Below are 25,029 nucleotides of genomic sequence, written 5' to 3'. Positions count from 1 at the left end.
CACTCACATTGGTGTTTCTCTCTGTCTTTCCTTCTCCCTTTCACTCTCTCTAAAAGTCAATGGGAAAATACCCTTAGGGGAGGTTTATTAAAAAAAAAAAGGAATGGCTGGGGGTGGAGGGGTCAATTGGGGAAAAAGGAGACATATGTAAAACTTTAGACAATAGCCCTAACCAGTTTGGCTCAGTGGATAGAGCGTCGGCCTGTGGACTGAAGGGTCCCAGGTTTGATTCCAGTCAAGGGTATGTACCTTGGTTGCGGGCACATCCCCAGTACGGGGTGTGCAGAAGGTAGTTGATCAATGATCCTCTCTCATCGATGTTTCCAACTCTCTATCCCTCTCCCTTCCTTGCTGTAAAAAATCAATAAAATATATTTTTAAAAAACTTTAGACAATAAATAAAACCTCAAAATAAATAAAAAAATTAGATGGTAACCTAAATTATCACATGCTTCATCCTTCCAGCTCTTGTCCTTATGTTACCTAGTTTATTAATATTGAAAATAGGAAGGAAGCAAAGGGAAGGCCAGATTTTATAAGCATGGTCATCTTGGGAACCTCACCAGTAAGATGCAAGTTCTCTCCCCAGGGGACTCCAGGTTTATTCCCTGCCAATCAATGGGTGAACAAAGGGGGAAATCTGTGCATGTGCAGTGGAGTTGAGATGACTAGGGAAGGTGCTTTCCTGTCAGTCCAGCCTGGGAACAAAGATTATTGGCCAGGAGGGTGAATCCCAATGCAAGCCCAAGAACATCTGGGAACACATAATCCCCAGACAAAGGAATTCTCCTCTTGTTCCTCTTGCTTGCTTGCCCTTGCACCCACTTTCTCTGTGACTTGCACCACCCTGCCATGTGTCCCTAGAAGCTGCGTGGCCCATGGCTTTGGGGACCCATGTGCAACGGACTGCAGCTGGGAACACAAGCTAAGCTGGCCAGATGCTGGACTGGATTGTGCTCTAACATGGAACGGAAACTCTGGGCAGTGGCTTTGTTTCTAGCAGGACTGAAGACAAAAATGGGACTTTTTTCCATGGTGGGACAGAGGGGGACCGGGCATTGGAAGGGAACTCCCTTAGTGTTACCTCATCAATAATGCTTTCTATGATAACCTCACCCTCCAATGGGGGCCTCAGGAAAGTCTTGTTCCAGTCCCACCCCAAAAGCTCCCCTTCCACCAGCAAGAGGTAAGGACATGGAGGACGGCCCACCCATAACACAAAAGTCTCTGAACCTGAGCACAAGACTGAGCCCAGGGTGATTGGGGAATGGGAATGGAAATAATGTTCTTACATATGTCCCAGTGATTGGCAGGGAATAAACCTGTAGTTCCCTGGGGAGAATATGTGATATATGTGATGGCATATTTTGCAAAGGTAGAATTTTGAATTTCACATTCAAGATTGCATCCCCTGCACAGACCACTGCACTCCTTGCTTCATCTCATTGCTTAAATTAAATAAGTAAGTAAATAAATAAAGTCTAATTCAGGAGACCTCCTCCACAGCTTGCAATGCCAGTGCCGTTCCCCAGACTCCAGAGCTGGAGTTCAGCGGGCGTCTCTGCCAAGCAGGCGTGTCCACCACTTCCCACTCGCGGTTTTGAGCACATCTGTTTCCAGGCTGTTAAAAAAAAAGGCATTTTTGCTTTCAACATACGTGGCCCACAGGACTCTACATTTTATATTAAACCGTTTGAAAATCAACTTAAAATGGGCAGGGAGTAGCCCTGCTTCACAAAGGAAACTGAACAGGCTCAGGACTCAGAAAATACAAACTCAGAGCCAGGTGGACGGGAGCCAGGGTCCAGACACTGACCGTCCCTGCGCTGACCCGGGCCGCCCTCCCCGGCGCCCGCTCCACCCTCCCGAGGTCAACGCCCCTGCGAGCGGCCGGCGGGGCCACCGCGTCCTCCCGCAGGCCCGCCACACCCTCCTGGGCCGGGCCCAGCCCCCGCCCCCGCGCGCCCTCGCCCTCCCCCCGCTCCCCGCCGCGGCCGGCGCCCCCGGCGTTGGCGCGGCCCTGGCCACCCTCCCATTGTCCGCGGAGTCCAGGCCGCCCCGAGCCCCGCCCCCGCTGGCCGCTCCGCGCACGCGCCGTTCCGTCCGGACCCGGAAGCGGCCCGCGCAGGGGAAGGTCACTCCGGGTCTTCGACTTTTGGCCTTTGTTGTGCGAGCCCGAGCATCTCCGCGCACAGCCCCGCGCCTGCGAAGCCCGGGGTCGCGGCGGGCCTGGAGATCCCCAACCCGCGTCTCCAACGGGGTGAGTCTCGCCTCCCGAGCCCTGAGGGCTTCGCTTCCGGGTGGAGGGTCCGCGTTAGTTTCTGGTTAAACTCTTTCTGGTCTTTTCTTCTTGGGGCCACTGCACACCGCCCCCCCCGCGCGTGGCTCTCACGGGCCAGCCCTCCCTGCGCAGGCCATTTAAAGTCTCGGGGATGGAGTCCAGCCCTCCGCTCCCCTCCCCAGCCTCGCAGTTCCCGGCCTGGAGCGCCCGATTCCTCCCCGGCCTGGGAATCTGCAGGCCCCCTTCCCTTTGGAGGCACCCCCTCCCGCCACCTCCCACTTACTAAGTAGGAGGCCGGATGCCAAGAAGAATACACTCTCCCGGGAGCTGGGATTTAGGACAGAAGAACACGGGGTGTCCCAAGAAGAGGTCACCTACCCCCTGGCGGGGAATGGCTTTGTGCAGGCGGTGCCTGCGACGGGGAGGCCAGGAAAGCGGCCCGGTGCGGTGGGTGCGGGGGGTGAGGGGGATCCAGAGACAGGGCTGCTGAGAAGGCACAGAGGAGCGAGGTCAGCCCACAAAGAGACGGCGAAACTGAGGACGTGGGAGGGCCTGGTAACGCCACGGTAAGTGGGAAAGAGTAACTCGGAAAAGTAGCAGATGGAGAAAGAAAATAGAGAGCCCTGGAGGAAGGGGCGCCCTTGGTTGGCAGAAGTGGGGCACAAAGGCCCAGGCACTTCAGAGGGAGAAGAGAGTCGGAGGAGCCCAGTGTCCGAACGGAAAGGGAGGAAGGGATGGCCGAGCAGAGGCAGAAGCAGCGCCGAGAGCTCAGCCAGGTGGGGAAGCCAGGGAGTGGGGCGGAGGGTGTGTAACCCGAAAGACAAGGTCACTGGAGGCAGGGAGGACCCAGGGCTGGGGGAGAAAGAGGCTGAAATACAGGGAGATGGGGAACAAAGAAAGACTGCGGAGAAAGCGCTATGGAAGGTGAAAGAGGGCTCAGGAGTTTCAAGGAACAGCTATAAGGAGAGGAAGAGAGAAAAGGGGAGGCAGAGAGGGGAGGAGAGAGGAGATACACAGGGAAGGACAACAGTGGAGAGAAACAGGAGAAGCTAAACAGATTGATGGGCAGCAATACACCTTCATGGAGGAAGAAGGGGACTCCGATCTGGATGAGTGGAGAACTGGTGGGAGGTGGCTGATTGAGTTGTGATATGTTGACCTGTGGCTTATAAGCTGTGCACTTTAAAATCTGCTTAATTATTTCAGTTATGCAGATGAGCAGGAGAATTGCAAAATTCCAGTTCAAAAGGCCCGTGTATTTTATAATTATTTGCATCACTGGATAGCTTCCATTTGCCATCCCTGTTCAGCCAGAAAGGAGAGACTTATCTTGGGTCTCTTCTCATTTCCTAGATTAGAGAGGTGAACTGGGATGAGAAATGACCAAGTCTGTCACCACATGACGTTTTTTCAAAGAATATTAAAAGTGTTGGTCTTTTATTTATTTGAAATAGATTTACATTTTTCTTTCTACCTCTCTCGAATTCACTTCATTGTGTTTTTAAAAGCATATTGAAATAAATCTTTGTTTATTGAATTTCTGCCTTTTTTGTAAAAGGTCATTAACTTCTGAAATAAATATTGGTGACATCTCATAACAGCTCTTATCATTCTTTTTTAAATATGACGTAGCTTAAATAAATAAAAAACACACCCAATAAGTCATCATATTTTTTTAAATCCCCAATTTTTTCCCTTTTAGTTATATTGTGTTTAGTTTAGTAGACAAACCCTATGTTCTTTCTACTCTTTATCATATGTGGAAACGTCTATTGCAACATAGTACATAATATTAGGCTATTTCAATGTGCACTTGGTAAGGATGTCTATGTTCTTCACAGTCAGCACCTAGTGTTAGTGAGTTAGTCTAATATTCAGTAGCTCTTTTATTCCTTTTATATGATTTGTTAAATTGAGCTACAATACAATAGTGTTCCCCTCAAGTACCTTTTCTCCATTGTCTGAGGATGTTGAAAGGTGGACTCTATGGTCTTGATGCTTTATAGAGCTCATCTTTTAATGGTGAAGTAATTCGATCAACATTCTCGTAGCTAACATTTATTTCAAAGTTTTCAGCACCAAAATCTGTGTGCATCATTTTATGTATTTTAAATAATTCACTGTGAATTCCAAGAAAAGATGCAGAGAATACCTGTGTCTCTTTAATAGATCTGGGGACAGACAGTTCGGTGGTAGAAGGATGATGACCAGTATCTTTTGGACAGATCAGGAAATTGAGGCAGAAGAGTGAAAGGCTCAGATACTGGTAGCAGAAGGTCCAGAGTCAAGTCAAATCTTGGCTCTGTGACTCACAAGCTATATGACTTTGGCAAATTATTTACCGTCTGTGCCTTGGGGTCAGCGTCTGTCCTGAATGGGATAATAAAGGCCCCAGCTTTGCAATTAAGTATGTGAATATGTAGAAAGCCCAGCACAAGACCTGTGTCACTGAGGTGCGATGTGTGCAAGTGATCACTACAAAGTGTTTCTTGTTAGAGCTCCCTGTGCTCATCAGGAACCCACTGGGACTTTCCTACCCCCTTCAATCCACCTGCCTCCTGCCCCCACACCTGTTCCCAGGTTCTTTCTTCCATCACAGGCGTCCCATGATGCTGCTGCCCTGGGCAGGAAGTCCCGGCACCCTTGCCTGGTGTTTGAGGCCTTGGTTTTCTGTGGTATTTTTCAAGGCTTCACCCACACCCTCCTAAATCTGGCTAAAGTGACTGGAACACCCTGAGCATTTTCACTCTTGGAGAGTTTGCATAGGGTTTCCCTCCCCATGCTCCATGAGGCCACACTCTCCTGGCTTATAGACTGTTGGGCCCAAATATATCCCTTGTGGCCCTTCACACCCACAGTTCCCACTGAGCTCACTGTTTTTCCCTCATCTTTCTCATTACCCAGCTTCCCCTCTGTCCATTCAGTCATTGGACAAGACCCAACGTTCTCTGTGCCAACACCTTCCCCCACCCCCAAGCTTCCCAGTCTCCAGCCCCCTTTCTTACTGTTTCCTGACCTCTGAACCCACCCATCCTCTCCTCAGCTTCTGGCCTCTGTCCCTGGGCCCTCTTTGAGCCACAATTTGGTCTCCAGTCTGTCCGCTTCTCATGGTCCCAGGGGGCCTTTCTGCACCCAGAACTGACCTAACCCTTCCCCTGCTTACAGCCCTCTCATGCCACCTGTCTGCTCAACAAATTCCACAGTCCTCAGTTTAATGAAGACCTCACCAATATGAGTCAGTGCTCCACAAGCCACAGGAGCAGAAGGTTCTAGGGACTAGAGGTAAGGGACATGGTGGAAGGCAGGGTCAGGTGCTTGTGGCCCCTTCACCAGGGCAGGCACCAGCAGGTACCAGCAACAGAGGGGCCCGAGGGATTGTAAAAGCTGTTTTCCCCAGGCCCTGGGAGTCTTTGGGGCAACACTGTAGTGTGAAGGAGTTGGAGGGAGGAGAGGAGGGTGCTGACTGGGGAGTAGTACTGGGACAGGGAAGGAAAGAAAGACCAGCCTGGTCCTGGTTGTGATCTGGGAAGGGCTGCTGGCTCTCATCTGTCAAATGGGGACAGTCATTATATCTACCTTGTAATATCGTCATAAGAATTAAATGAACACATACACAGACAGAACTTCAGACAGTGTCTGGCACATTGGAAGTGTGCATTTTATTTTGTAATTGGACACATATGTTTCTATTGCTTTTCTAACAAATTGTTTATTTCTTTTTTTTCTCTGTTTATGAGATCCATATGGGTGACAGGACCCTTATCTATCTAATTCATTGCCAGAACCTACTACTTAGTGCTCATTAAATAATAATAGTTTAATTTAAATAAATGGAGTATTCTAATGAATGACTGGATAGATAGTAAAACAATAAAACATGAAGCTAAGATGGCCCATAGGGCCCCACAACATCAGGCCTCTTTGCTCCTTCTACACTCCATCTCCTGTTCTCTCCCACTCCCTGCATCAGCTGCAGGCACAGGGGCCTCCTCACTGTTCCTTAAACACATAGGCAGGTTTCTGCCTTAAGGCCTTTGCAGTGGCTGTTCCCTTGTTCCCAACTTTCAGTGAGTTTTCCACGCTGTTGTAACTTGTCTGCATTGGGCTTCTTGGACTCAGATAGTTTTCTGTTTATTTGTTTACATTACTCATTGTCTGTCTACTGATTAGGGTGTCTGCCCCACATGTGCAAGGCCTTGGTCTTATTCCTTTTTTTGTCTTAAAAATTTTTTTTGATTGATTTCAGAAAGAGGAAGGGAGAGGGAGAGAGAGATAGAAACATCAATAATTAGAGAGAATCATAGATTGGCTGCTTCCTGCACACCCCCTACTGGGGATGGAGCCTGCCACCAGGGCATGTGCCCTGACAGGGTATCCAATGGTGATCTCCTGGTGAGCCACACTGGCCAGGCTATTTTGTATCTTTAATGCCAGGCACCAAGGAGATGGTTAGTAAAACTTGGATGAGTAAATGAGTACACATAAATGTAAGTACAAATGACAAATAAAGCTAAAGATGAATAATGATTGGAAATATGTGGAGAAAGTGAGAAACATACCTGAACAAGAGTTTTTTTAAATTCCCCTCTCAGAACTTGAAAGCTCTTTAGACAAATACAACAGGAACAAAAAGACTCTGAATAACACCATGATATAAAGTTAAGAGTGTATATACACACGGATTCAACTCCAATCCTACAAAAAAAAAAATAATATTTTCCTAAGACCATGTTCAGTTACAAAACTGATGTTATGCTTGGCCACAAAGAAAGTATTAATACACTGAAAGAAGTTGCTTTTTCACAGGGCATAGTCTCCCCTCATGTCGCAGTAAAATACTTTCATGTTGATACTTGAATACTGACCCATCCATTGTGGCAGCCATTCTCCTCATGTGGCCATTGCACTTGTGAGCTGTGGCCAGTCTCACTTGAGTGAGATGTGCCTTCAGTGGAAAATACCCACCGGAAGCTTCAGAACTTAGTAAGGGAAAATGGATGTGAAAAACTTACCAAATAATTGTCTTTAAATATTGACTGTTTTTGAAATAGAACTGTTTAGTGTAAAAATATATTTAGTTAAATAAAAGACATTGGGTTAAATGAAATTTGTGAATTAATGATTGTTTGAAAATGATAAAGTTATTAAAATTAAAATCCAATCCCATCAGTATAGTAAACAGATTAAATGGCTGTCCTGGTTTAGGGTTTGGAGTTGTTAGGAGGGGTCAAGTTAAGGAACCTGACTTGGTCCTGATTTATAGAAAGCTACATGTGCAATAACACTTTTATAGACACATACACAGACACACACACATGCACACACATACACTTTTAGGGGTTTAGTTGTGTCCCTCAAAATTCATAAGTAGAAATCTTAACCAGTATCTTGAACTATTACACTGTTTCTAGATAGGATCCTTAAAGAGATAATCAACTCAAAATAAGGACATTAATAGTGGGCCCTCCTCCGATATGCCTGTTGTCCTTCTTAACAGGGGGATCTGGATACAGAGATATGCATATAGGGAAAAGGTACTAATTTTTTATTCCCCAGAACAGTGTCAATAGAAATAATGACTTGGCCCTATTGAGCTGCTTATCTGTAGTTAAAAGCATAAATTTCCCCATGAAGATTTAGGGCTGCTCTAAGGTTTTATTATAGTGACTCTGCCATGTTTCAGGAATTTTTATTTATTTCATAATAATTATGTTTCTTAGACTCTAGCAAATTTAGGAGCTTATCTGTATTCATTTAATCGTATTTCTTCCCTTTAAATGTAATAATATGACTGTATACATTTTTAAACTTATGTGTCATAGTAAGTAATTTTAATGAATAAACCCTGTATAAATCAGGTTGAGATTTCCCACAGAAGAGTCAAACTCACAGGAATAAAGATTAGAACAAAGATTAATGTTGCCTGAGGCTGAGAGACTGGAAATAGGAGTTGTTATTCACAGATACAAATTTTGATTTATTGAAGATTAATAAGTTTCAGAGATCCACTGTACAACATTGTGCCTGTTGTTAACACTCTTGTATTGTGCACTTAAAATTTTAATGAAAACATGGCTAGATCTCATGTGAAGTGTCTTACTATAGTAAAACAGTAATGGGAACAACAATAAAAATATATTTGGGGGTCAGTTGGAAAAGGTGAAAATGAATGGGGTATTAACAATCTCATCTCTTGACAGGCTTCTGGAGTATGCTTCTTTGGTTCATTTTCAAATAAAGCTGTGATGTAAACATTTTTCTGCTCCTCATATTTTAAGGATTGAGACTCCACTTACCTTTGGACAGGGGATCGGGGAGTGGATTGTCCTGTATACTATGTGGCCCATGGGACGGAAGAAAGTGAAAACCTGGGGACTCAAGGTAGTTTGGGAGGGAATCTGAGGGCAGGCCTCTCACACAACTCTGTTGCCACCGTGTGATTTCCCCCGCCCCCCTGTACCTACACAGTGCCTACGGACCCGGCCATGCCATTCCAGAACATCCCCAGCTCCAGGAATCCAGCCTGGGATCCTGCCCTTCTAGAAATTCCTAATCCAGTCTCACAAAACTCACAGGTCTCAGGTGTTCTGAGTCTAGTATCTGTAGCCACTGTTACCTAAAGCAGGTCAGCTCCACCAGGGAACTAGAGATGCCATTCCATGGGCCTCACTGGAGACCTACAGAATCATAACTTTTCAGATCAGGGCCCTGATTCCCAAGGGTTTTGCATGTGAATTAAAGCTTCAGAAGAAATGCTTAGCTACATGGTCTCCTTCCATTAGATCACTTGATGAGTTGTAAGAAATAGCATTACTGTGCCCTCCCCCACAGAGTTGGACAGCTGGTTTGGGTGAAACATTTTTTTTTAAGGAATAAAACACTTTTATGTATTTGTCATTAAATAAGATTTTAAAAGTGACAATTTAAAGAGCGACTAAGAAGAGTCCCACATCCATCATGGGCTCATGGTTCTAGTATCAGAAACAGAACAGAAAAAGCACTGAGAATACGGAAAATAAGTGTGTGTGTAGATGGCTGTGTTACACTACTGCACCTGCTTCAAGTTGGCAGCTTGAATAGCACCTTAACCAGGTGCAGGCCCTGCCAGGCACAGACCCCCCCCATACCTGCCCCCCCCCCCCCCCCCCCCACACACACACACACACCTCCCCACCCCAGCACAGGCCCTACCAGGCACAGTCTCTAGGCGTGCGCACTGCTGCCCAGGGCCTCCTGGAAACTGTCAGAAGTGCCTTTGAAGGCTCCCTCCCACAGCCCTGGTGAAAGTGGCCTTTCACTCCCACAGTGCCCTTTGAGGGAGGGGGGGAGTAGAGGGTGGTTTCAAAGCTGTTGTTTTAGTGTGGAATTGACAAGGGTCACAGTAACAGGCCAGAGGTCGCAAACATCCCTGTCCACCTCCACTGAGGGTCCAGCCTGACCTGACCTTTCCTTAACCCAGACAACCACCCAGGCCATGTCCTCATAGAGGCGAGGGAGCCGGGTCCCACACCAGCCCTGACCTGCCATGGCCCAGCCCAGGTTCCTTCCTCGAACCGGGTGCCTGGGAACCCTTCCAGCTGAGTGCCAGCCCAGCTTGCACCTGCACCCCAGTAGGCTCCCTTGGTCTCTTCCTGTTTGGGGGCCGTTTTGGTCCAGATGGCCACAGGAGAGAAGTCCTCTGCAGGCCCAGCCGGCGCTGGAGAACAGCAGTCGGGCAGTCGTCTGGGGACTCACCCCTCACTCCTGGAGGTGCAGGCCTGTCTGGGCATGTGTGCTGTGATAGGCCTTCAGTGGGGTCTCCAGCCCCCTGAAGCCCCCTGCTCCCCAGTCAGGGGCCATCAGGAGGGCAGAGTCCCTGCCTGGTCCCAGGGGACAACTGTGCAGGATTTGCTGAGCACCTCTGGGCACAGAGCAGCGTCCATGCCCGTGAGGCCTCCAGACAGGTGTGGGCGAGGCCAGCTGCCTCCCTGCCACCATGTCGTCAGACTGCCTCTGTTTCCTCTTCCTTCCCTTCATCCGATAGTAGGAGCCCCTGAAGAGCCGGATGTGGGGGGTGGGAGTGGGGGACAGATTCCATTCTCTCAAGACAGGCCTAGGGCAGAAGCCTGGAAGGTGCACACTCCAAAGGGGTCTCCAGAAGACAGAAGGGAGGAAGGAGCCTGGTGGGAAGGGACCGCTGGGTCCAATGCTCTGACACAGTCTGTGCCCCTTCACGGGGGAAGCTGAGCGGCCCTCGGCATGCAGCCCTGGCCCCGGGTGTGCTGTGTGGGCAGCGGGGCCCACCCCATGTCCCCGGGTCCACGCTGTGGGCTTCCTCTCTGGACAGGTGACTTCAGAGTTTACCGAGAGGCCCTTCGACAGGTGAGCCTTTGAAAGCATCCGCACTCTTCTGCTGCCTCCTCCGGCTGCCCAGTGAGTGTGTGGCTGGCGGGTGCTGAGTGGGCAGGAGCCGCGCTCCCAGGGGCCTGGGGCTAGACTCAGACACAGCTCCGCGCTCATCCCACGCAAGGGAGAGGGCAGATCAGAGCGTGAGGGGCAGGGAGACGGAGCCCCGCTCCTCCCGGCGCGCTCCCACAGCCCTTCATCCGATGCTACTACGCCACTGTCCCCTCAGTCACTCGGGGCTCGACTGCAGGAGAAAGCAGTGAACCGGCCCTCCTCTTTGTACACTCAAACCACCGTGTTAAGACGCCAGAGAAAGGACCCCTGTGAGCGCCCCCCAGCGTCACAGGGTGTGCAGGACTCTGCTTCTAGGGGAGCTTCGCGGGGATGGTCAGACAGCCAAGGGAGAGCTGCAGAGGAAACAGCGACAAGGATCTGATGGAGTTACAAGGGAACCCAAATGGAGATGACTGAGACACAGCGCGGGCCGAGCAGGCCGCCAGATTGGACGGTGCAGTGAGGAGGAGGAGGAAAGCGTCTTGGAACTGGAGGATGGAGGATGACCAGGGCCGCCCCAGGCCCAGGCCTGCATTCCTGCCCGTCCTGCCCTCGGCCCAGCCCAAGGGAGGTGTGCAGGTTCCACACAGGCATCTGAGCACGTCATCAGCAGGCGCACAGTGGGTGCTTCCTGTCACCTCCCAGTCAGATTCACCGCGAAGGACCAGTCCACGACCCGGCCACTGAGTGCCTGCTGCTCAGTGCCAGGTTGCTCAGTGCCAGGCTGCTCTGCGTCACGGCTGCTCAGTGCCTGCTGCTCATTGTCAGGCTGCTCAATGCCACGGCTGCTCAGTGCCAGGCTGCTCAATGCCACGGCTGCTCATTGTCAGGCTGCTCAATGCTACGGCTGCTCAGTGCCAGGCTGCTCAATGCCACGGCTGCTCAGTGCCAGGCTGCTCAATGCCACGACTGCTCATTGTCAGGCTGCTCAATGCCACGGCTGCTCAAGTGCCAGCTGCTCAGTGCCAGGCTGCTCAATGCCACGACTGCTCATTGCCAGACTGCTCAGTGCCAGGCTGCGCCGCGCCTGTGTTTTGCTGAACGTCCTCAGCGGAGTGTCCTTGTGAGCCCTGGGGGGACGGCGTGCTTCTCGCTCCACCCCACGCTTATCCACCCCGCGCTTAACCGTTCAAAACTAAGGAAGGACAATTAGTGTCAACGGGTTAAAACAAGTGCCGTTTGAGCATTTCAAAAAGACCCAAACACCTAGGATTCAGCAAACGGGAGTAACTAAAAGAAATAAAAAACCAGTTGCCAGGGTGATGTGTGTTCATGAGTAGACACGAAGGAAACCCATTTCCCAAAGGCGCCGCAGGTCCGAGAGGCCTGTCTGCCCTCTGCCGGCCCACACACGGCTGCTCCGGGCCTGGGTTAGATTAGGGAGGCAGGGTGTGAACGCTGGGCTCGGGAGGACTGAAGACCGTTTTCTCCCCTGGAGACCAGCCTGATCGGAACAAATTGAGGACAAAGCGGGCAGGGCCTTCCCATCCTTGGGAATAAACCTGCTCCCTGCAGGAAGGGGCGGGGCAGCGACACAGTCCTGCCGCACAGGGCCCCCAAGTCACTGCCCATCAGAGCCCTTTACTGGTGCTGCGGCTGAGTGAGCCAGAGGTGGAGCCCCGGCTGGAGGGCAGTGAGCTGCCGCTGGGGGCCTGCAAGGCGAGGGGCTCAAGCGGCTAACTGGCCAGGCTGGTGTCCCCTGTCCCCGGCTCCTCGCTGTTTGCCTCCTCCAGGCTGTTCTGCCCCAGACACTCGAAGTGGACACAGTGGAACACCTCATTTGCTGTGTTGTGTGTTCCAACCATTTTGATGAAGGAGGCAGGCTGTCTTTCAAAAGTGACAGGCTGCCAGGACTTGCAGGAGACTTCAGTTCTGTCGTCCACCATGGTCCACTGTGGCTGGGTGGTGGAAACCTCAATGTAGTAGCTGTAGCTTCCATCGTCACATCCCAAAGTAACCGCAAAGTAACCGCCGTATTGACCCAATCATGTACGGCTGTGCCAGCTGAACCACAGGGGCCCCGCTTCCTAGCTGATGGCATGTGTAGCCAGAATCCCAATCATAATTCTTGGTGTCCCCGTTCAGCAAGGCATTTCGGCTCCGACTGACTCCTTCAATCACACTGGCACAATCCGCAATCGTTGGGACGTTCTCCCTGGGAACGATCAGGCCCTCTTGAGAGTGAAGGTTTGGTTTGTAAACATACATTCAAAAGCCACAACATGAAAAATCCTGTTCACTGTGTTGTGAGTCCCAACTATTCGAATGAATCTATCCGTGGCTGAAGTGCAGGTGGAGGTGCGGACTTGTGGAGTCTGGGAGAGGCTGGGGAGCGCAGCAGGTCCGGGAGAGGTGGCCGGGAGTCTGGCCAAACATCATTTTTTTTAATGTGCTCCAGGTGATTCAAAATTGAGGCCAATGTTTAGTGGAAGGTCTCTCTGCCCCAGTATATTTGTGAAGAGCTGGCTTTGGTCCAGGGGAGGCAACTGGGTGCTCTGTTTGGTTTGAGAGGAGCAGAACAGTCCACATTGTCATTGCAGTGTCAGAATTTGTGCATGTGTTGAAGGGTAGAGCGCAGGAAAGAAAGTAGAGAAAAAACTCAGTTTGGTCTTCATGTAGGATCTCATTGTTTCTGAATCTCTCCTGTGACAAAGGACAAGGGAGTGTGACATTTTTCATCATTTCAAGTTCCTTCTGCCTGTGAGCGTGGTGGAAGCAGAGGAAGAGACTGTGCTTAGGCCTTTGAAAGCATATCCTCAAGACGCAGATGTGATTCTGCAACATAAGACGCCTGAGGAAACCACCCGGAGCAGGAGGAGGAAGAGGACAACATGGCTGCTCCTCAGGTAAATGCCCTGTCTTGGGTCAGTTCTGTGTTTGCATTTCTTTCTAAAGTTCTTGAGTTTAGAAGCTGCAAACCTTTACTTCTCTACTTTAATGGTCCTTCCTAGTGAGGTGGTTTTCAAGTACTTACTTAGTTTTTCTTATGATTGTCTGTTACCTCTTTAAAATGCTACTGGCATTTGAAAATTTTCAGTTTCCCAAGATATAAATCAAGAGGAACCTTCAGAGAAACTTCTGGGTAAATTTTATTAGGCTTATGCTGAGCATAAAGAACAACACACAGAAGACTGGAAGGTCCTCTGAACCAACTCAAGGATGGCTCTGATTGGCTGCTTTAATAAGCTTGGGACAAAGTGCGCCTTTTGAAAAAGGCCTGTTGGTGGAAATTTCCGTTTCAGGGTGGAGTGATTTCCTTTTACAACTGGGTTGCCTGGTTGTTGGCGCCTGAGCTGTGGGGGAAATAATGATGGTGTAGTTCACTGGAGCCACCCCAGGAAGGTCCTTCAACTGCTCATGTGCATCAGCAGTTTCGACATCTATAAGGATGCAGGCCTTTAGGAAGGAGATATTGTCAGCTACCTCTGGGATTTTGAATGGGGGTTGAGGTGTGGTGACATTTCTATACTGTCTCAAGAATATTTTTCTCTTATTTACTTATTTAAATTGTTATTTTTTAAAAATATATTTTTATTGATTTCAGAGAGAAAGGGAGAGGGGGAGAGAGAGAGATAGAAACATCAATGATGAGATAGAATCATTGGCTATCTCCTGCACGCCCCCTACTGGTGATTGAGCCCGCAACCGGGGCATGTGCCCTTGACCGGAGTCGAACCCAGGACCCTTCAGTCCACAGGCTGACGCTCTATTCATTGAGCCAAACCAGCCAGGGCTATTTTTCTCTTTTTAAAAAAAATATATTTTTATTGATTTCAGAGAAGGAGAGAAACATCAATGATGAGTGAGAATCATTGATTGGCTGCCTACTGCATGCCCAACACTGAGGACTGAGACCACAACCGAGGCATGTGCCCTGACTGAGAATCGAACTATGACCTCCTGGCTCATAGGCTGAAGTTCAAATCTGCATTTGTTTCCATCTCCACTTGATTGTTGTACATATTAAAATTTTAGAAGTACTGTTTAGTTTTCACTGAGAATGAATTCTCAACCTAAGAAATATAAATGCTTGATCCTCTATGATTCAAATATAGCACTCAAAAATGGATATGCCTATGTTGGTGCCTTTATTTTAAAAATTTATCTTCCAGAAAAGTAAAGCTTCTACAGTGGTTTTGTGGATCATATGTCATCCTCCTTTCTCAAAATACTTTAGAGAATGTTAGTGTCAAAATGATCTTATTGGATAATTCAGGATACTTTTAGGTCAAAACTAGTTCCATTAACTCTGTTTTCATATTGGGTCACATGATGAGCTCTACCCATGGCCACTTGAGTAATTTTTTTTTTTTTTTTTTTAATTTCAGGGACAGTTGACCTTCAGTGATGTGGCCATAGAATTCTCTCAGGAGGAGTGGGCGTGCCTGGACCCAGCTCAGCGGAAACTGTACATGGACGTGATGTTGCAGAACTACAGGAACCTCGTATTCCTGGGTGAGGACCACTTCCTTCCAGAATTTCTCCTCCACTTGCAGTGTTTTGTTTTCTTCATTAGTACAGTGTCTGCTTGTAGCATCTGCTTTTTATGATAGAATTTCAGATCTGTGTTCTCAAGGAAAGAGATTGGTGTTTTGCTATTGTACTTGCAAGTGGAAATCAGGATTGGAAAACTTTAAATGTAGTCTCTGGTATGGTAAAAGTGCTGTCAAAAAATAATATTTGGGGGGATAATTTTCTAGAATACTCTGGTATTCTACGATGTCCTATCCTGTCACTTCTTGAGCACAGGGACCAGATTGGAAATTGGAGAATCTCCATTAAAACTCATGTTCTTTTTTTCTCATAAACAGGTCTTACTGCGTCTAAGCCAGACCTCACTTTTTTGGAGCAAATGGAGGAGACCTGGGAGTTGGAGGAAGAAAAGACTGTAGTTATCCATCCAGGTAGGTGGGAATGAAGGAAGCAGCTGACCCAGGTGGGAGGCCAAATGTCAGAGGAAATCAGACCTTAAACTATGGTCTGGAAAGATCTGTTTTAAGGGAAATGATTTTTTAGAGGATGAGGTTTATTTCTGTTTCTGTGTTAGAGGGACAGATCCTCTCCAACACTTAGATGACTGTCATCTAAGGATTCTCCTTCTGCTCCTTGATCTTCCATCACATTTGCAGTGAGAGCCAAAGTCCGCTTCAAACAGAATAATGTCCTTGTAAATTATTCTTTATTTCAGTTAGTGTGAGGGTGGTATGACCTGACTGCTTTTGCATTTTGTTGGGGAATGTGGGAAACTTTGTGAATCTTGCTGAAGAATTCTATGTTAAACCAATTTTTAAGTCTGTTTTCTGCCTCATGTAAGTAGTTTGTGAGAGAAGTGGTTGAGATACTAGAATTTGGTTCCCACATCCCAGGAACACTGGGGATAGGTGTCCAAGTTATCTTATTCTTCCTTCTTTATGATCAAGTCTGTTGCTGATGTTTCTATTTAAATTCAGATACTGTATTCTTCAGTTCCCAATCTCTGTTTGGTTCTCTTTTATATTTTTAGATGCATTTTTAGTTTTGTCATGCATAGGTTTGGTGGTAATACTTAGTTTTCTATGTTTTTTGCTCTATTTTCCAATTGAGCCCCTTTAAGATGGTTATTTTGAATTCTTTGTCAGGTAATTAATAGATCTTCATTAACATAGGGCTGACTTATGGAGACTTACTTTGTTCCTCTGGTTGGACTATGTTTTTCTGTTTCTTTGTATGCCTTGTGATCTTTTGTTGCTATTTAAGGTCATGAGAAGCGGATGCCATCCATTTCTTTATGAACTTGCTTTGTATAGGAGAACACAAAGAACAAGGAGTTGTGGTAGATTTTTAATGGCCTGTCAAACCTGTTCTGGAAAATGTAATCAGTGTGTGTGTGTGTGTGTGATTTTTTCAAATACAGGTGGCATACTGCATATTAGTTTCAGGTGTCCACCCCAGTGTTTATATAACTTAAGTGATCATCCTAATAAATGTCATACCCATCTGACAACATGCATAATTATTAGAATATTATTGACTATATTCCATGTGCTACACTTTATATCCCCATGACTATTCTATTACTACCAATTTGTACTTCTTAATTCCTTTATTTTTATCATCCAACCCCAAACCAGCTTCCCTACTTTCAACCATCACAATGTTATCTGTATGTATGAGTCTCTTTCTGTTCTGCTTTCTTGTTTATTTTGGCATCCACATGATGTGAATGTTGATATACTTGAAGTTGTCCCAGAGGTACCTTATACTGTCATAATTTATTTGGATGCTTTTTTCTTTATGCTGTTTTGATTGGATGTTTTTTGCTTCCTTATATTCCAAATCGCTGTTTTGATTATTGGTTTCATCTTCTGTACTATTGATTTCCTTGTAAATTTTTCTTCATTTTAATTAGTATGTGCTTCATTTCTTTTTTTCTTATTTTTTAAAATATATATTTTATTGATTTTTTACAGATAGGAAGGGAGAGGGATAGAGAGTTTGAAACATCGATGAGAGAGAAACATCGATCAGCTGCCTCTTGCACACCCCCTCCGGGGTTGTGCCCCCAACCAAGGTACATGCCCTTGACCGGAATCGAACCCAGGACCCCTCAGTCCGAAGGCCGACGCTCTATCCACTGAGCCAAACCCGTTAGGGCTGTGCTTCATTTCTGAGTGGTTCTTTTTTTTTTTTGTTTCCATGTTCTTTTTTTTTTTTTTAAGCTTTGGAAGTTCTATGTTCATCTACTCTTCCCCTAAGTTCATTGAGCATTCCCCTAAGTTTTGAACTCTGCATCTAGTAGATTGCTTGTTCTGGTTTTGTTTAATATTTTTCTGCAGTTTTGTTCTGTTCTTTCATTTTGGACATGTTTTGTCTCCTCATTTTGGAAAGATCTCTGTGTTTGTTTCCATGTATTAGGTCGAGCTGCTACATCTCTCAGGCTTGGAAGAGTGGCCTAATGTAGTAGATGTCTAGTAGCATCCAGTGGCATAGCCTCCTGTTTACCTGAGCTGAGCATTCCAGGTGCGCCCCACCGTATGGGCTGTGTATACTCTCCTGTTGTAGTTGAGCCTTGATTGCTGTTGGAATTTCAATGGGAGGGATTTAGGCCAAGTCTCATCAGTTGAAAAAACTTGCTGTGACCATTGTGGAGGATTAGCTGTGCAGGGCTCACCTGGTGGAGCAGGACTGACTTCATTGTGGGCTGGTGTCTGCTGAGTCTGCCCCTTGAGCTTATTGCCTGTGGAGGTGGTTTGGTTGGTGCTTCGACCTGCTCTGAAGGTGTCCGCCAGGTGTGCTGGCTTGGGGCCTCCATGAAGTGCAGGGCAAAGTCAACCACAACCAGTGCCTGTGTTCTACCTGGGATCACCTGGCATGATCTACAAAGGGATCTGCATATGTCTGTTCATTATGCTGAGGTTGGAGTTTCTGAGGCAGGACCAAGCTATGAACCAAGGCCAGCTGCCACTATTGCCGAGCCTGGGAACACTTAGCGAGAGGTATGGCACACACTGAAGCCAGATGCTGCTTGAGTGTATGCCAGTCAGTTTATATTGAAAAGCCAGTGAAAACAGCTTGGGTGGGCCTACAAGTTGATGGTGTGGGGTCTCAGGAAATCTCCAGGGTGGGACAAGCAGTGTGAGCCAGGTAGATGGAGTTTTAGATATGGCACCTGCCTACTTGCTCTGTGGGGAAAGGACTCAGAAAAGGAACAGTGGCTTCTACCAAAACTTCTGTCTGGGAGAAAGCTTCTTCAGCTCTCATCTTAATGCCAGAGACTTCAGTTCCTCCCTGTATATCCCTGGCTGATTTCAAATTGCTCCTTCAGCACTGGGACTCAGAGGGAGTGAGTCTGAGTATGTTCATTTGCGGGCCCTTTAAGAGGAACTGCCTTGGAAGCCAGCAGCTATCCTTCATACTCAGCCACAATCCCCACTGGTTTTATAGCCAGAATTAATGGGGACCTCTATTCCCAACCCTGGAAACCTGGGCTGGTGGGCCTAGTATGGGGCTGGGTCCCCTAGCTCCTCAGAGGTGGCCTGTGCAGCTGAAATGTCCCTCACGATTTTTCTCTGCCCTGTGGGACCAGTCCATTTAACATCTTTGCACCTCCTATCAGTCTCAATGAGGTTTCTTCTTTATAACCTTAATTGTAGGACTTCTGTTCAACTAGGTGTCAGGTGGTTCTGAATGATGGTTTTTCTGTAGTTCCATACTGGAGAGAAGCCTTAGTTGTATTTTTGACATGGTTGTGGGAGAATGCCGATACCACATTTATTTTCACCACCATCTTGACCTGAAGGTTGTATGTGTGTTTTGTGTAATTTCGCAATTATATATAGAGCTCATGATGTCTTCCTATCCCTGATGGATGTCTTCAGCACTGTCGTCCGTCTGGTGCCTGAACACTTACTTTCTTTTTCTTCACAGCTGCCACAAATGCATTCACAGTGTATTGCCATTTCCTTAGCAATCTGTATCATTCAAAATAGAAACAAGTCTTTCAGGCGGTCGCAAAAACAACAACAACAACAACAAAAGACCATGAGACTCACAGTACACTCATTTCTCTTCTGAGAAGAAACTGAGAATTTGGAGTTATCCCACAGTCATTTTGTAGTGTGTCAGGGCGGGTGAGCAAGTGTAAGCAACTTTTCTTCTCTCTTTGATACGGTATTTTTGTTTTGTGCTTTCTGGGGGCTGTAGTGGTCTTGAGCTGGCTTCTGAGGTACTCTAGAAGGCAATTGGCTCAGTAATTGTTGGTAACCTAACATCTCCATAGAGGAAGAATGTTTTGCTGCTTCCTATTCTGCCATCTGAAACCTTTTCTGTACATTAGAATTTAAAGACTATTTACCTGAGTGTAGTGTTTGATAATTAATTTGGTATATTTCAGCTATATCTTCTCAAGCCACCCAGGACTTGTTGCCAAAGTCAGGCATAGAAGATTCATTCCACGAAATGTTCCAGGTAAGATACCGAAGGTGTGGCATTGAGAATTTACACTTAATGAAAGTTTTGTAATGGGCAGGGGAATATGAAGAGAAAAAAGGATGTTATGAGGGATATAAGTAAATGGAGCAATTACCCATATGAAAATCTTGTTGGCAAAAGACTTTTTAGATATAAAACATATTAAAATTTTCTACTCTAAGTCACTTATATTGGCACAACAATGTGTTTCTGAACGTAAAGTCCAAAGATATTTTTTTAAAAGTACATATTCGTACATATTCTCTGAAATTAAATTTGTAATATCAGAGAAGTAAGCTAGTCTACTGTGCAGATAATCCATTGGATGATTTAATGTAGGGTTTGATTAAGTAAAATATTTCTAAAAAATCAGATTGAAAAAATGAAGATAGAAATTTTAAGTATGAAGTTGTAAATCCTTAACCAAGTTTGCATTATTCTTTCACAGATACATATTCTTTCTTATTCCAGAGTCTTTAATTTTTATGAGTTTATTAGGGTTTATATTCAACCATCATGGTTCAGTAGATAGCAGAATAGGTAACTGGAAACAGCTTTGCATGTACAATGTTAAATGCCATCACTAAAGGCCTTTCTGTCTTCAATGATTACCAGAGTATGCATAATGAAGAGAGAAGTCTCCAGTGCAATGAATCTTGGAAAAACATTAAACAAGAGTCAAATTCTGATAACCATCAGACAACTCAGCTTCCACAGAGAAATGATAAGTGTCCGAATGTCTTTGATAAAAGCTCAAATATTGTGATACCTCAGGATATTCATAGTGTAGAGATGACAGACAAATGTAACGAATATGCCAACTCTTTCGATCAGTCGTTAAATCTTACTGAACTTAAAAATACTGATATTGGGGAGGCGCCTTTCAGGTGTAATCAGTGTGTGAGAGTCCTTAGTCAATTATCCAATGTATATATGCATAAGAAAATCCGTGCTAGAGAGAAGCCTTACAAATGTAAAGAATGTGATAAAGTTTTTAAGTTGCATTCCCATGTTATTGAACAGCAGACACTTCATACTGGAGAGAAGCTTTATAAATGCAGAGATTGTGGCAAAACCTTTAACAAGTGCTTAAAACTTAATGAATATCAGAAGCTTCATCCTGGAGAGAAGCCTTATAAATGTAGAGAATGCGGCAAAGCCTACAAGTGGTATTCGAGCCTTACCAGTCATCAGAGAATTCATTCTGGAGAGAAGCCTTATAAATGTAGAGTATGTGGCAAAACCTTTAATGTGTTTTCAAGCCTGATTCGACATCAGAGTATTCATACTGGAGATAAGCCTTATAAATGTAGAGAATGTGGCAAAGCCTTTAACTGGTATTCAAGCCTTACTCGACATCAGAAAATTCATACTGGAGAGAAACCTTATGAATGTAGAGAATGTGGCAAAGCCTTTAACCGGTGTTCAGACCTGACTACTCATCAGAGACTTCATACTGGAGAGAAGCCTTATAAATGTGGAGAATGTGACAAAGCCTTTATCCGGAGTTCAAGCCTTACCCTTCATCAGAGAATTCATACTGGAGAGAAGCCTTATAAATGTAGAGAATGTGGTAAAGCCTTTACCAGGTGCTCAAAACTTACTGAACATCAGAGAATTCATTCTGTAGGGAGGCCTTATAAGTGTAGAGAATGTGGCAGAACTTTTAATGATTGTACAAGGCTTATGAAACATGAGAGAAACCATACTAGAGATAAGGCTTATACATGTGAAGAATGTGGTAAATCCTTTAACTGGTATTCAAGCCTGACTCGACATCAGAGAACTCACACGGGGGAGAAGCCTTATAAATGCAGAGAATGTGACAAAGCCTTTTACCGGTGTTCAGACCTAACCAACCATCATAGAATTCATACTGGAGAAAAGCCTTATAAATGTGGAGAATGTGGCAAAGCCTTTAACTGGTATTCCAGCTTTACTCAACATCAGAGAATTCATCTGGAAAGAAGTTTTATAAATGTAGAGAATGTGCCAAGGCCTTTACCCAGTGCTCAGAACTTACTTAACTTCAGAGATTTCACACTGGAGGAAGGCCTTATAAATGTAGAGAATGTAGCAGACCCTTTAAGCACTGTTCAACTCTTACCAGATATCAGAGGTCTCTTACTAGAGAGAAACCTTATAAATGTTGAGAATGTGGCAGATCCTTTATCCTCTGCTTTAACCTTACCAAACATATGAGAATGCATACCTGAGAAAAGCTTTACAAATGTAAAGAGTGTGACAAAGCCTTTAACCTCTGCTATAGCTTTACTCAGTATTGGGGAATCCAAACTGGATAGAAGCAATGCAAATGTAAATAATGTGGAAAAACCTTTAGCTGTTGCCCAAATCTCACTAAGTATATAGAATTCACACCAGAGGGAAGTGTAGAGAACATGGAAAAGCCTTTTCCCCAGTGTTGGAACCTTAGTCCATATCACATAAATCATGCCAGACTGAAACAATACAAATAAAAAGAATGTGGCAAAATCTTTAACCATTAAACAAACCTCACTGAACTTCAGAGAGTTCTTGGTGGAGAGAAATCATGCAAATGTCAAAAATGCAGCAATGCCTGTATTTAGCATTTATATCTTAATTGATAAATGAGAATTTATACTGGAGAGAAACTTAAAAATTTAAAGAATATGGCAAACCCTTTTGCAGGACCTACAGCCTTTCTCAATATCAGAGAATGCATACTGGAGATAAATTCTATATTTGTTATAAATGAAGAAAGATTTTTGTCCAAAATACACACTTCAGAAAACCCCACAGAATTTACCCTTTAAAGTGACTTTAAAGATCTAGAAAATCTAGCAAAGTAGCTAATCAAAATTAAATCTAAAATATCAGAAAATTCACAGTAGAAAGTAATAAGTCAACACTTTCAAATATCAGTAAATCCGAATACTTATTTTAGAGAACCCAGTAAATAAAGTTACGTGGCTTTTTAGTAGGAATCAAAATACCAAGGGTATGGATGTTTGAATAGATGTAATTGCTTACACTGTATCCTTTTTAAAAGTTGTTATTATGACAGTATTTGTGATTTTTTTGAAACAAAAGTATTATTGGCTTAAAATCTTAATTCATTTCATAATTCTATAAATGATTGTAATGTGTATTTTGACTAGTGGTAATATAGTGGGTTTGTAATGCTATGTTTAGACTATGTGTGGACTTAATATATTCTCATTGATAAAATGAATGAACATAAGTGTATTAATAGTGATGTGTAATGAATGAGGTGTTAACATGCCTTGAATGTTAATGTTTCCCACCTCATTCACCGTTGTGGGTAACAATTTGTAATGCACTGGAATGATATTACTAGAAGTCCTTTACCCAGGGACCTTTAACCTTATATAGTACCTACAGGGACATTAAGATGGTTGCAGTAAAGATCTAGTGGAAGTATTTGTAAGAGTTTAGCTAAAATACTTTATGATGTTTCTGCATTGGCATTTGTCTTGTGTAGCTAAGGAGCCTTGACTTGAACTCCATTCTCCCTCCAGTGCACACACTAGACACCAACTTACAGTGTCACAATTAAATGTGTAAGGTTTTGATATGACTTCTCATGAAGCCCTTGAGCACTATAGAGTGTTGTGTACCTCAGGGTCTTTATTTTGTATGCCGTATATATAAGATTGCTGAAGAGTTTACCAAAACCTTGCTGATTTTCCTTTGAATATAACAATCTGGACCTCAACTGAGAACCCCAGGGCACTCCACATGGTGTTCCTAACAAAGGCATGCACTCTGGGTCCTGCCTCCCTCAGCCTGCATCCTGTCTTGGCGTCCCTGTGTAGCCCCCTGCAGGCGTATTGTGTATTTCCTCCAGGCCTATGAGTTATAAACTGGTTTTTGCCAGTTTACCTTGGGGTCTTCTGAGTTACTGCTGGTTACCATTCAGTACCAGTGAGCTTTGCTTAACAAATGCTAATTTAACAAATCTAAAAAAGTATGAGTAGAAGCCCTATTTTTGGAATTCTGCATCATGATTACATTTTAGCCTATATATTGTTCACACTTCCTTTTTCTGAGCCTATATAACAGATTTGCATGGTTTTGATATGTACTGCATGTAATATGAAAGTATAGTAACAAAGATGTGATTTAGGAGTAAGAGGATTAATGAGGAAGAAGTGGGTGTGTATGTGTGTACACATATCTTTAGAAAAAAAGGATCTAAATTAGTAATTTAAAAATATTTGTTGATTTACTAGCAAGCTAGAGATCTTACAGGTTTATAATGTGAATCATCTTCTATACATTACAGTGAATTTCTCCCAAATCTGATGATTCTTGGTCTGAGAATCTCCCACTGCAGTTCTGTCTGTTTACATTTCTGTGTCTCATGTAAGATCTAACGTATGTTTTCCTTGTTCCATAGTGGATGAAATGTTGCTTATATGTCGTGCTTGGAGATTTTAAGAATGGCTTTCATTGAATTCATTGGTGTACAGAAATATCCTGAAAATGGTAATAATTGGATAATGAGCAAATGAAGTCGTAGTTTGTTTAATACACTTTATTTCATTCTTTCTATTAAAGAGAAACTATGTAAGTGGACATTCCTTTGGTTATTGTTTTTTACTTATTATGTCACCAAAGTTATTCACTCTTTTCTGCCAGTTTTTTAAAAAAAATATATATATATTTTATTGATTTTTTACAGAGAGGAAGGGAGAGGGATAGAGAGTTTGAAACATCGATGAGAGAGAAACATCGATCAGCTGCCTCTTGCACACCCCCTCCTGGGGTTGTGCCCGCAACCAAGGTACATGCCCTTGACCGGAATCGAACCCGGGACCCTTCAGTCCGCAGGCCGATGCTCTATCCACTGAGCCAAACCGGTTAGGGTCTGCCAGTTTGTTTAGTTGAAAACTTGGTAATGTCCAAAATCATGGTATTGTTTTGATAGTTATATGAAGGGAATAAGCACTTAGGACACTACTTGGTGTGTAAAGATACTCCATAATTAGGAGGAAAATATTCCAGTGGGAGTGATGTAGTTTTAAGTAAATGGAAAATATTCAGTATGAAAAATTGATATGAATTAAACATGTGGAGGGGATACCTGTTTCCAGGCTGCAAAACTGACTCTAAAATTATTAAGATAAATTGTGTTTCTTTCATTTCTTAATTATCTCCAGTTCCTTTATTTCTTTTTATTCTCAGTTACATGGACATCAGAGCCATTGTCCTTTGAAGTGCTATGGCTATACCATCTCAATACTCTCCCCATCCCACATCATCCTTGCTGATCATTGTAGGTACTGATCAGTAGTTTAGAATTTATATAGTGGGTTGAGAAGCATCAGAATGTGTTGAAAAATTTGGATTATATG

The 25,029-nt window shown here is 44.8% G+C and overlaps 1 protein-coding gene across 1 annotated transcript; it reads left to right on the top strand.

The window, feature by feature from the left end:
• Positions 1 to 2,140: 2,140 nt before the first annotated feature.
• Positions 2,141 to 24,250, top strand: LOC139013766 (zinc finger protein 723-like). Its single transcript, XM_070420062.1, has 6 exons — positions 2,141 to 2,260; positions 13,375 to 13,566; positions 15,049 to 15,175; positions 15,532 to 15,624; positions 19,593 to 19,666; positions 20,285 to 24,250. The coding sequence occupies exons 2-6, from the start codon at positions 13,552 to 13,554 to the stop codon at positions 21,869 to 21,871; spliced, it is 1,896 nt and encodes a 631-aa protein (XP_070276163.1). The 5' UTR covers positions 2,141 to 2,260; positions 13,375 to 13,551; the 3' UTR covers positions 21,872 to 24,250.
• Positions 24,251 to 25,029: the final 779 nt, after the last annotated feature.

Source organism: Myotis yumanensis, unplaced genomic scaffold (genome assembly GCF_028538775.1).
Source record: "Myotis yumanensis isolate MYYU_CA2020_CCGP unplaced genomic scaffold, mMyoYum1.0.hap1 SCAF_7, whole genome shotgun sequence".
NCBI classification, from domain to species: domain Eukaryota; kingdom Metazoa; phylum Chordata; class Mammalia; order Chiroptera; family Vespertilionidae; genus Myotis; species Myotis yumanensis.
The sequence above is the reverse complement of the archived record's forward strand: the minus strand, read 5'-3'. Positions and strand labels throughout refer to the sequence as shown.